Genomic DNA, 12,478 nt, shown 5'->3' on the forward strand with positions numbered 1-12,478 from the left:
ACTGAGTTTAAATCAAATCTTCCTAAATAATTTTTTCTAATGTTGACCTTTGCCTGTGACTCAATGTGGCATGGACTTGATTGACCTTTTTTTTTTTACCTTTTGCAAGGCAATGAGGTTAAGTGACTTGCCCAAGGTCACACAGCAAGGTAATAATTAAGTGTCTGAGGATGCATTTGAACTCCACGGCGGCCAATGCTCTATCCATTGCTGTCCATGACTGAATTCTTGAAGGCCATGCCATTAAGAGGGCTGGTTCAAGTCCTTCAAAGCTGGACAAACTTCAATCATAGGCCTTAAGTTGAACTGTCTGTTCTCTAAAGACCAGTAAAGCTAAGTGTGGAGGCTGGTCCCAGCAGCCATCTACTGAGTCTACAACATAAAGAGTTGTATTGCTGATAAAATCTCAGAACTGTTTGTCTATAATAGATCAACCTGGTAAATCTCAGAGTAGAAGCAGATCCTGTTGATTACATTTGTCTTTGTGCTAGAACTATAAGTAACAGACAAAAATGTGGAGATTTCAGCTTGTTGTAAAGAAAAACTTAAAAACAATTAAAAATAGTTTTCTATTTGAGTTTCTTGTAAAATGAAAGCTTTCTTGTAAAAATGAAATCTATTTGATAGTGTAACACTTTGTGAAATCATATAACTAAATATGAGCTGGTTGTTAAGGGTATATGTATTTTCGGGGAACTTTGGATCAAAAGGATCAGTAAAAATAAGCAGGATTGGATTTTTCCTGAAGAGGATACCAAATCTTTCAAATTACTAAAGCTTCATTACGAATTTATTTCTCCCACTGAAACAATGGCATCTTGCTATGCTGAAGATGTTGACGCATGGTAAAGAATGTGACCAGTCTATTTCTGCTATAGGAATGGCTGCAATTTTATCTTTCTTGATGAAAACTAAATATTATTTATAGGGACAAAAATGAAAGGTTATTTAATAGGTTATCTTGCCTAAATGAAATACAAATACCAAGTCTTAAGTGCTAAGCACAGTGCTAAACATGACAGAAAACAGATGAATATGATTTCTGACCCCATGAAACTTAGAATTTGGGGGAATACAACAGAGCTCACCCCCCCCCTCCTCCTCCTCTCAATTTATGTCAGTAATCTAAAGATCCATCCATGATTTTGATGGTAGGAGTACTTCCTCTATCTGTGCCAATTGGAGAACAAATGCACAAATAAAAAGAATGTACATCATCTCAATACATTATTGTGTCTACCTTAAAAAAAGTTCAACTTTGTGTCAGCATTATATAATACATTTCAGAAAGAAAACAATGTTAAAATAACCTAGAATGAAAACTATTTTAGACTCGATTGGTCTCAAACGTCCTGTGTCTCATTGTAAATTCTCCAAGGCTATAAGCACATGAAAATGTATAAAACCAGGTTATAACAGAAACAGTTAATTCAGAAGGTAAGGTGAAAGTTTTACTATTTAAATAGTTAAATGAAATAAATATAATTATGGGGAAAGGACTTGGAAAAGCCAACCAATGAAAGAAAGACAGTTTTATAGCACAGTGACTGGTGCATAAGATTAGTAACGCTAAGTATTTAGATCACACTTTACGAGTTTGCAAAGTGCTTTACAAATATTCTATTTTATCCTCCAACAAACCTGGGTGATATGTGTTACTATTAACCCCAATTTATAGATGAGAAAACTGAGGCAGACAGAGATTAAGGGACATGCACAGGATCAGACAGCTAAGCTGGTGTCTGAAGACTGAACTGAACGATGCACGGCATGCTTAATAGATGTTTGATTTGACTTGACTGCTTCCTAATACTCCTTTGTTTTCGCTTACTGTGAAATAACAAAGATGATTTGAATTTTTTAATAAAGCAAAGGTTGATGCTTTATTTTTGTAATTTTTAAGTCTTCCACAAAGATTGGAAAATTCAACAGAACATGTCCACTTTCATCAAAATCTTCTGCATAAATCCTGTAATCTCACTTTGGTATAAGCAGCAGTGTTTGCAGATGAAAGGCCAACACTTTTTGTGTAAGCCATTTAAAAAACCTGTATAAATCTCTCCAAATAGAGTGAAGGAAAAAAAAGATCAATCACAAGCATAATACTCGCTCTATGTGCCTCAGAGGATTGTACTGAGGAAAGCACTTTGTCAATTTAAATCACTACAAAAATTATCAAATATATTGTACATGATGTTATCATATATTATCCTTGTTTGAGAGCTCAGTTCTTTAGAGTGAAACATAGAGACCTCTGTAAAGCTCTGGAAAGATAACAAGGTAAAAAAATTGACTTCTAGAAATTTTGAGATGGGCTTGGTGCTGAGAAATAGGGGCTATAATAATAATTAATAATAATAAAATGAAAAGACTTTGTCTATGGTTCTCTCTTCTCTTTCTACATTTTCTCGATGACCTCATTAATTCTCAGGGAATCAACTATTATTCTTAAATAATACTCATTTTAGCTTCAACTATCTTCTGAGTTACAGTTCTGTCTACCAACTGTCTGCTAGACATCTCTACGTGAATGTCCTATTGTCATCTCAAACTCAACATGTCTAAAATAGAACTCATCATTTTTTCCTTCTAAACCTAATTCTTTCTCTTAACTTTCTTTTTATTTCTTTCCCGTTTTTATTAATTCATTTTTATTTTTGGTTTCAAATTTTCTTCCTCGCTCTATCCCCTTCCTAATCCACTGAGAAGGCAAGAAATGAGATACCAGTATATATATGAAGTCATGCAAAACATATTTCCATATCAGCCATTTGTAAAAAGATAAGCAAGAAAAATAAAAGAGAAAAACAATATTCTTCAATATACAATGGAGTCTATTGGTTTTCTCTATTGATATGGTTAGCATTTTTCCATATTGAATCTTTGGAATTGTTGTGGATCTTTGTATTGAATTGCTAATTCTTTCACAGTTGATTTATTGTGACATTATTGCTGGTACTAGATACACTGTTCTCCTGGTTCTGCTATTTCACTTTGCATTAGTTCATATAGGTCTTCCCAGGTTTTTCTGCACCATCATTTCTTTTAGTACAATAGAGTTCCATCACAATCATAAAACACAATTTGTTCAGCTATTTCCCAATTGATAGGCATCCAACTTAGTTTCTAATTTTTTGCCACCATAAAAAAAGTCTGCAATATTTTTGTACATACAGGTTCTTTTCCTTTTTCTTTAATCTCTTTGGGGCATAGACTTTAGTAGTGGCATGCTAGTTGGATAGGCCTTTGGGCATAGTTCCAAATTGTTCTTCAGAATGGTTGGCCCAGTTCACAGCTCCTTCAATATTCTTACTTCTGTTGAGGACACATTCTTCTAGTCATCCAGATTCCCAACCACGAGTCATCTTCAATTTTCCTCAGAATCATTTGTGTCTCAACATTACTCTAATAACAACTATAGGTATGTTGAGAGTTTGGGTCTAGTAGTATGCATTCCTTCCCCTTACCATGCGGCTGGGGTGATGACATAGTGTACAGAAGGCCAGACCTATAGTCAGGGAGGCTTGAGTTCAAACTCCACCTCAGACACTTATCAACAGTGTGATCTGTCTGCCTAAGTTTCCTTACATTTAAAATAGAGATAATAACAGCACCCACCTCCCAGGGTTATTGTGAAGATAAAATGATTTATCTGTAAAGTGCTTTTACAAAATGTAAAGCTCTATTGAATAGGAAAACCCTGAAGATAATGGGGCTTCAGATCTAGACCACCACTGTAGTAAAGTGAGTCACAGAAACCTTTTGGTTTCCCAGTACATATAAAAGTTACATTTACACAAAACTGTAGTCTCAAGTATGCAACAGTTTGTCTAAAAAAATATAAAATAAAAAATGAAAAACACATGCCTACTTTAAAAGTAACCATTATCTGAATCTTCAGTGAATTTTAATCTTTTTTGCTGGTGGAAGGCCTTGCCTTGATGTTGATGACTGCTGACTTATCAGAGTGGTGGTGTTGAATACTGGGATGGCAGTGGTGATTCCTTAGAATGAGACAACAAAGCAGTCTGCCCCATCCACTGGCTCTTTCTTTCCCTTGAATACTAAGAGGCCATTGTAGGGCCATTAATTGGCCTGGTTTCAATATTGTGAGGTAGTAGATGTCAGAGGACACAAAGGGGGGAAAGGAAATAGCTGGTTGGTGGAGCAGTCAGAACACAAACAACATTTATTAATGAAATTTTCACTATATTATATGGGCATGGTCAGAGTTTTCCCAAAACAATTATAATAGTAACATCAAAGATCATTTATCACAGATCACCATAACAGACATTATAATAAGGAAAAAGTTTGAAATATTCCAAAAAATTATAAAAATGTGACATAAGACATGAAGCAAGCATATGAAGTTAGAAAAAGGGTCAATAGATTTCCTCAATACAGGGTTGCCACAAACCTTCAGTTTGTAAAAAATTCACTATCTGAGAAGTGCAATAAAGCAAAAGTGCTACATTATCTAGATTGCAGCAATAAATTCTGAAATGGTCTTCTTGTATCTAGCCTCTCCAACTCTCCAATCTATTCCTCCAAAGCTGCCAAAATAATCTTCAAACACAGGACTAATTCTTCTCATGCTCACGAAGCTTCAGCTGTTCCCTGTTGCCTCCAGGATAAAATGCTAATGGCCTTCACAAACTGACTCCAGTCAATCTTTCCAGGTTATGATTACACATTTCCACCCATCATTTACCAACCAGCCAAACTCACTGATTTCTGTTCCCCAGATGTGATGTAATATTCCATTTTCTGGTCTCTTTGCACAGACCCACCCGAGGTCTGGAATGCTTTCCCACCTCACTTCTGCCTGTTGGAATTCCTAGCTTCATTCAAGGCTTAGTCCAAGTGTCACTTTCTTCAGGATTCCTCAATTATCAATCTCCCCTTCTACAGCAGTCATTTTAAATTTCCTATATATGCTGTAAATGCTTATCTATGAATGTGGATCTTCCTGGGAGGGCAGAAATGGTCACCAGCTCCTAACACAGTAAGGGAACAATGACAAATGCTCAAGAGACAGCCTGGCTTAGTGGCTAGAGAGTTGGCTTCAGGGCCTGGAAGACCCTAGGCCAGGTCCTGCTTCTGTCATATATTCACTCATATGGTCTGGGACAAGTCACTTAACCTCAGTAACCCAGGCAACTAGTGAAACTTGTGAAATGAAAACAGGCGATGATCTGTGCAGGTAGAGAAAGTCTTACCAGGAATGCCCTACAGTCCTGAAATCAGGCCTGGTAAAAAAACAAACAATAACAGCAAGGCAGAAAACAAGCAAAGAAACAAACCAAAAAACCCAGAGAAAAGTCAAGCTGAGCGAAGAGTCTGAACCACACGGTTCTACAGATCTTCAAGCAGAAATGCAATGACCACTTGTTGGGTGTGTTCCAGTGGGGATTCCTTTTCTGTAGGGCTCTGACTAAAGGGCTGCTGAGATTTCTTTTTTCTTTGAAATTCTGTGCTTCTGTGGGCACAGATCTAAGCCAGAAAGGACCTCAGGGGCCATCTAGTTCTATCCTCTCTTACATGAAATGTTGGAGGTGAGTTTTGAAACTGAGTCTTCTGACTCCAGGACCAGGATTCTTTCTCCACACTATTCTGGCCTCACTTCTCTCCTCTGTAAAGAGGAAGGCAGGTCTAGACACAGTAAGGTCAGGGCTGATCAAAATGCAACCCACAGTGCAGATTTTATGTGGCTCCCTGTGGGTTACTAAATGCCTTAGTAAACAAAATTGAGCTACCAGGGCTCTCACTAAAATGGCAAATCAAAAAATACTGTCTATTGATTCAATAAAAATTTTAAAAAGTAAGGTGGGATAGTCTGTGCTAGGCAATAGACTAAATAATGGGAATACAAAGGAAGGTAAAAATACTCTTTGCCTCAGGGGCAGTCTGAGTCAAAATGTGGACAACTACATACAACTAAGATAAAGGGGTGTGTGTGTGTATGTATTATATACACATAACACATACACAGACCCACATATATAGGTAAATCATAGATCTCTACCTATTTGATCACTCAGAGATAATCTTCAGGAAAGACACTAAAATGCAAGAGGACTGAGAATGACTTCTTATAGAAGGTGGAATTTTAGCTGAGACTTAAAAGAAGCCAGGACAGCCAGGAAGGATGGTTGAAGAGGGTGGAGAATGCCCAGAGGTAGGTAAGGTCGGGTGCAAAGAACAGGAAAGGGGCCAGTGTCACTAGGAGGCTTAAGAAGGGTGGAAAGTAGGATGAAGGAATGTAGGGGTAGGAAGGAACCAGATGATGAAAGACTTTAAAAGACAGAGAATGGATATTTGTGCTTGGAGATAACAGAATGGTATGGAAATGTATTGGATAAGAAGGTGATGCTCCCAACGCTAAAGGGAGGATGGCTTGGGGTGAGGAGAGATTTGAGAAGGACCATCCCCTAGTGGCCTTATTGCAGTGGTCCAGCAGTGAGGGGATGAGGACCAGCACCAGGATGGTGGAAGGGTCTGAGGAGGTTTAGTAGGTTCAACCGAACCCTGATTGGCTCTGGGGGTGTGGGTGAGTGAGGAATTAAGGATGACACCCAGGTTCTGATATTGTGTGAGGCTAGGAGGGGAGCGTTGCCCTTGATAAGAAGAGGTTCCTTCCGATGGAAGAGGTAGAGTTTGGGCAAAGAAGCCGAGTCTGAGGACATCCAGGTGCAGATGTCCAACAGACATCAGGAGATGTGAGTCTGGAGAACAAGCAAGAAGCCAGAGCTGCATCAATCTGGGAATTATCAGCATAGAGATGATAACTGAATCCATGGAACTGATGACATCACCAAGTGAAAGAGAGTCTGGGGGGGGGGAGGAGAAGGGAACCCAGAACAGAATGGTCTGGGACCCCCATGGTTCCTGGGTTCCACCGGGATGCCCCGGCAGGAGGGAGCCAGTAGGAGAGGAGGGGGCACGAGAACCGGGAGAGCTGGTCAGGGCCCGAGGCTGTGGAGGTCGGGCAGGATGACCATGGACCTAGACCTGGGAGGGATTTCTGGGATCATCCGGTCATTTGACAGAGGAGGAAACCGAGGCCGGAGAGGCATCGTCGCGTTCAGCCCCCCATTTTAGAAATGATACTGAGGTGAGGGCGAATCGAGAAACCTGCGCGCCCCTCCGGCCTCAGTTTCCCCTTGTGTAAAATGCGCTGGGGACGGACGGACAGACAGACGGATGAATGAATGGATGGATGGGCGATGGATGAACGGATGGACGGACAGACGGATGGATGGACGGACGGAAGGACGGACGGATGGATGGATGGATGGAAGGACGGACGGATGGATGGAGGGAAGGGCGGACGGAAGGACGGACGGATGGATGGATGGATGGAAGGACGGACGAATGGATGGATGGAAGGACGGACGGATGGATGGATGGAAGGACAGACGGACGGATGGACGGATGGATGGATGGAAGGACGGACGGATGGAAGGACGGACAGACGGATGGAAGGACGGACGGATGGAAGGACGGACAGACGGATGGAAGGACGGACGGATGACGGACGGATGGAAGGACGGACGGACGGACGACGGACGGATGACGCACGGGCGGGGGCCGCTCGGCCGCGGGGTCTGCGGGCTGGGCCGCACTTACCAGGCCAGGGCCAGGCTGGTCCCGAGGGAGAGCAGGCACAGCAGGGTCCGCGGGTCCGCCCAGCCGCCGCCGCCGCCTGCCGCTGCCCGGGCCGGCTCCGGGGGCTGCCCGGCCTCGCCGCGCCGGCCCGGCTCCGGGGCCGCCCCCTTGGCGCCCGCCTTCTTGCGATGCTTCGCCTCGGACATGTCCGCGGGCCCTGGGGGGGGACACGGGCGGCCGCTGACCGTGACCAGGCCGGGGTGGGGGGCCGGCATGGCAGCCTCCCCCGCCCGCGCCCCCGGGCCTCCCCGCCCGCTGCTTTACCTTAGCGCATCCGTCCGTCCGTCCGTCCGTCAGTCCGTCCGTCAGGGCGTCCGCACCGCCGGCAGCGCCGCGCCTCCTTCCCGGGAGCCTGAGGGGGCGGGGCTGGGCGCGTCCCCGCCGCGCGCGCCCGGCCGCGGACACGCCCCGCCCGGCCCCGCCCGCGGGGGCTCCCGGCGAAGGCCGATGCGGAGCGCGCGCGCGTGCGCGGCCCCGAGCCCGCTCTGTGGCGGGGGGGGGGGGGCCGCCAGCGGCGCTGCGGTTGCGCGCGCAGCCCGGACGGCCCGAGCTACTTTGTAGCGGAGCGTGCGGGCGGCCCGAGGAGGACAGCCCCGAGGTGCGCGCGCAGCCTGAACCGCTCCGGAGCGCGGCGGCGGAGGAGGCCACCCCCCCCAGGGCCCCGCCCGCCTTCGGCTGCGCGCGCAGCCCGGGAGGCCCGGCGACGTGGGGCTCCGCCGCGGCCGCGTGTGCGCGCGCCCGCGAGGCCCGGGCCGGGCCGGCGCTCCCGGGGGCGCGCCCGCCGCCTCCGCGGGCTGTTCTGGGCCTCGGGGCGGAGCGTGGCGGCGGCTGCGGGCTCGGCCTCCTCGGGGTCGTCCCGGGCCGGAGGCGGCCCCAGCCGTGGCGACTCTGCAGCCCAGGAGCGGGGAGCCCGCCGCGGTCCTCGCGGGGGGCGGGGGAGGAGGAGGAGGAAGTTCGGGGAAAGACTCCGCCTTGAACTTGGCCCCGGACCGAGCCCGCGGCCGCCCCGGGGAGGCTGGGCCGCTCCTGGAGCCACCAGACGTGCCCTCCCGGGCAAGGTTTGTGCCGAGCGGCCCCGGGCCGGGCCACGGCCGTGAGATGCGTCCTGGGTGGGGGGCGCCAGAGGCTGGCCGGGGCCCGGGGGTGCAGCGCCCACCAGGAGGGAGCAGCCCCGCCTGCGGGGGGCCCGGGGGGCGGCGTCCCGAACGAGTCCCTCGGAAAGGCTCTGCCCCCCCCCCCCCCCCAGAGACGCCGGAGTCGGTCCTGAGGGTGGATGTGAGCGGCAGAGATACATTGTAGCCCCTCCGCCCCGCCTCTGCGGCTGCGCGGACTGCGCCCAGGGGGCCCAGGACCCACTTGTGGGGGGCACGTTCATTTCTGAGCCTGCTGGCGCGCGCTCTCTGGCTCTCCTCTCTCTCTGTCTCTCTCTCCTCTCTGTCTCTCTCTCTCTCTCTCTCTCTCTCTCTCTCTCTGTCTCTCTCTCTGTCTCTCTCCTCTCTCTCTCTCCCTGTGTCTCCTCTCTCTCTGTCTCTCCTCTCTCTACTGTCTCTCTCTCTCTCTCTGTCTCTCTTCTCTGTCTCTGTGTCTCCTCTCTCTCTCTCTCTCTCTCTCTCTGTCTCTCTCTCTCTCTCTCTCTCCTGTCTCTCTCTCTCTCTCTCTCCTGTCTCTCTCTCTGTCTCTCTCCTCTCTCTCCCTGTGTCTCCTCTCTCTCTGTCTCTCCTCTCTCTACTGTCTCTCTCTCTCTCTGTCTCTCTTCTCTGTCTCTGTGTCTCCTCTCTCTCTATCTCTCTCTGTCTCTCCTCTCTCTCTTTCTCCTCTCTCTCTCTGTCTCTCCTCTCTCTACTGTCTCTCTCTCTCTCTGTCTCTCTTCTCTGTCTCTGTGTCTCCTCTCTCTCTATCTCTCTCTGTCTCTCCTCTCTCTCCTCTCTCTCTCTGTCTCTCCTCTCTCTCCTGTCTCTCTCTCTCTCTCTCTGTCTCTCTCTCTCTCTCTGTGTCTCTCTCTCTGTCTCTGTATCTCTCTCTCTCTCTCTCTGTCTCTTTCTCTCTCCCTCCCTCTGTCTGTCTCTCTGTGTCTCTCTCTCTGTCTCTCTCTCTCTCTGTCTCTCTCCTCTCTGTCTCTCTGTGTCTCTCTCCTCTCTCTCTCCCCTCTCTCTGTCTCTGTCTCTCTCTCCTCTCTCTCTGTCTCTCTCCTCTCTGTCTCTCTCTTTCTATATATATGCCTCCTCAGGACTTGTTTGAGTTGAAACCTGTTTAACTTCCTCCTTCTACAGATCAGGAACTACTCTCATTTCTAGGAAGCTTCTTGCTTGCAGCAACCTTCTCCACTTCACATAAGTTCAACTGAGGCTTTGGCAGGAGACCTGAAAATGTTTCATTTTTGTTGTTTTGCTTTCACTTTAAAGCCTAGTGTCTCTTCCCTGACCGACAGTTATAGATTGTTTCTTTGTTTGTTCCCTGACCAAGTTAGTTTGGGAAATGTTGGCTCTGGACAATTGACTTTTGCTATCTTGCCTGGTGCACTTGTTTTGTTTTTGTTTTTTGCAAGGCAATGGGGTTAAGTGACTTGCCCAAGGCCACACAGCTAGGTCATTATTAAGTGTCTGAGGCTGGATTTGAACTCAGGTCCTCCTGACTACAGGACCAGTACTCTATCCATTCTTAGTAGTATCTATAAATTGAGGAGAGAGGGAAGGGGAGAGAACTGGGATGTGATCTTAGGGGAAACTCCTTCTTCTGTGCAGGTCCACAGCCTTGGCTTCCTGATTTATATTCAGATTATATTTCATAGCTAATAATTCCTTTTATGCAGCACAGTAGGAGTAAGGTAGTTCAGTGCAGTGTTGTGCTTGAAGTAAAAAAATTGTTGCTCACTTGTTCTTTTTCAGTTGTATCCTATTCTTCCTCTCCCCCATATTTGGATCCATCTTTGGTTTTCTTGTCAAGAAACTCCTGAAGTGGTTTTCCAGCTTATTTTATAGCTTAGAAAAGCAAGGCAAATAGGGTTAAGCAACTTGTCTAGCTAGTAAATGTCTGAGGCCAGATTTGAACTCTGGAACATGAGTCTTAAGTTCAGGCCTGACACTATCCACTGTGCTTCTTGGTTGGACTAAGGACCCAAGGTCCTACCTCACACACTTGTGTGTGTGGGTGTTGGTTGTCTGCTCATGTATTCATATTCATGCGCATGCAAGTCATTTCACCCCTCAGACTCAGTTTTCTCACCTGTATAACTGAGTTTATAACTACACCTACTTCACAGGATTATTTGAATGGGGATCACTTTGCAAACTTCAAAACACTTTATAAACAGATTATTATTTATTATTATTTATGACAGATTATTATGGCATAGTGCTTTCCATAGAGGAGTCCTGGAATATAAATAGCATAAATTTTATTCCCCATTTCACAGTTGAAGAAACTGAGGCTCAGAAAACTTCTATGACTTACTTGTCCTTAGATCACACAGCTAGTGTTACTAGTAAAGCAGGTTTTTGCCAGTGCCCAAACTGATGATCTTTATGTTACATCATGCTCCCTCTCTGAAATATTAAGTTAAAATATTTAACAGGATTTCAGAAGCTCCTTAAACTCTTTACCTCCAGGCATGGTTTTTTCCTCTTGTCTTCACAAAAGAAGCTTTAATATTTGTTCCAGCCATCTGTTGGATTGACAAATGCAGACAAATGGTCATACTTCTATTTTGGGCCCCCACCTCATTTGGTGAAATTTATTTTAAACATTGTCAATAGTCATTTTAGGATCTTGTTACAATAAACCCAGTGGAAAATTGTGACTGACATAGAAATATGAGCTTTTAGTATTATTAAATATTATATTTAAGGCTTTGAAACTGCTCATCTCTATTGTCCGCTCTAAGGAATTTGAAAAGCAGATTGTGGAAACCTGATTTTTACAGTACCTTCCTTTGCCCTGAATCCAAGGGATGACATCAGAGAGTGTTCGTTTGTCTGTGGGGGAAGGGTTTCCTCTTGTTTTGTCTTGCTCTACTGTAGCCCAGCTGGGAATGTAGAGCACACGAGAAAGGTTTCTCAAACACAAAGAGCTAGCTGGTAAGGATTTCTGCCTTGTTCATGGCCTAGACAATTCCAAAGGCCAGCTTTAATCTTCAGGTAGAGGAAACTAGTTGGGGTGGGATGGCCCTGTGACTCCAACTTTTTGATATCTTGATTACAGCTCATGTTTGTCCCTCCTGAAGAGGAAGATCAGCTTGGAGGAGGATGGATGCCAAAGCTCGGAACTGTTTGCTTCAGCACAAGGAAGCCCTGGAAAGAGACATTAAGACTTCTTACCTCATGGATCACATGATTTCTGATGGGGTTCTTAGTTTGTCAGAGGAAGAGAAAATAACAAATCAGGTATATCTCCTTCTTCTCCCCCTCCCCCACTCCTTAATCCTAGAAAGACTAGGTATGTGAGTTGATGCAAGAGTTTTAAAATAATTTCTTATAATTTACCACAGTTTCTTCTATCTGTGTAAATTCAGTTTGGTAAGCAGGTAGTATAATTTTATTTTCAAATAAACTTTTCATCCTATTGTCTCTCTTTTCCTTGTTTTATGGATAAGAAAGTACTGTCAGTGATGCAGCCTAATTCTTCAAGTTATTAATTATTTTTGGTCCTATTAACTATCCTCTGTGGAAAGAGTTCTTAATATAGGCTCTACATACAACAGATTTGTGGTTGAGTTTTGAGATGAAAGTGTGAACTTGGATGTGTTTTATTTTCACTAACCTTTAACTGAAATTTAACCTTTAATTATTTTAAAACATTTTTTGGGTTGAAA

General features: G+C 45.4%; 2 protein-coding genes across 7 annotated transcripts in view; one reads left to right on the top strand and one right to left on the bottom strand.

The window, feature by feature from the left end:
- Positions 1-8,035, bottom strand: part of IKBIP (IKBKB interacting protein) — a 32,853-nt gene extending 24,818 nt beyond the window's left edge. Inside the window, exons 1-2 of one of the 3 annotated variants that reach the window (XM_074226645.1) lie at positions 7,936-8,035; positions 7,633-7,828 (exon numbers count right to left, since the gene is read on the bottom strand). In XM_074226645.1, coding sequence (XP_074082746.1) covers positions 7,633-7,817 — 185 coding nt within the window. In that variant the 5' untranslated portion in view covers positions 7,818-7,828; positions 7,936-8,035. Of the gene's footprint in view, positions 1-7,632 lie in introns of all 3 variants that reach the window. The other 2 variants (XM_074226646.1, XM_074226644.1) reach the window with 2 other exon arrangements.
- Positions 8,036-8,516: 481 nt separating this feature from the next.
- APAF1 (apoptotic peptidase activating factor 1) overlaps positions 8,517-12,478 on the top strand; it is an 85,144-nt gene continuing 81,182 nt past the window's right edge. Inside the window, exons 1-2 of one of the 4 annotated variants that reach the window (XM_074226650.1) lie at positions 8,517-8,729; positions 11,869-12,050. In XM_074226650.1, coding sequence (XP_074082751.1) covers positions 11,913-12,050 — 138 coding nt within the window. In that variant the 5' untranslated portion in view covers positions 8,517-8,729; positions 11,869-11,912. The remainder of the gene's footprint in view (positions 8,730-11,868; positions 12,051-12,478) is intronic. The other 3 variants (XM_074226652.1, XR_012476286.1, XM_074226651.1) reach the window with 3 other exon arrangements.

Source organism: Macrotis lagotis, chromosome 2 (genome assembly GCF_037893015.1).
Source record: "Macrotis lagotis isolate mMagLag1 chromosome 2, bilby.v1.9.chrom.fasta, whole genome shotgun sequence".
Classification (NCBI taxonomy): Eukaryota; Metazoa; Chordata; class Mammalia; order Peramelemorphia; family Peramelidae; genus Macrotis; species Macrotis lagotis.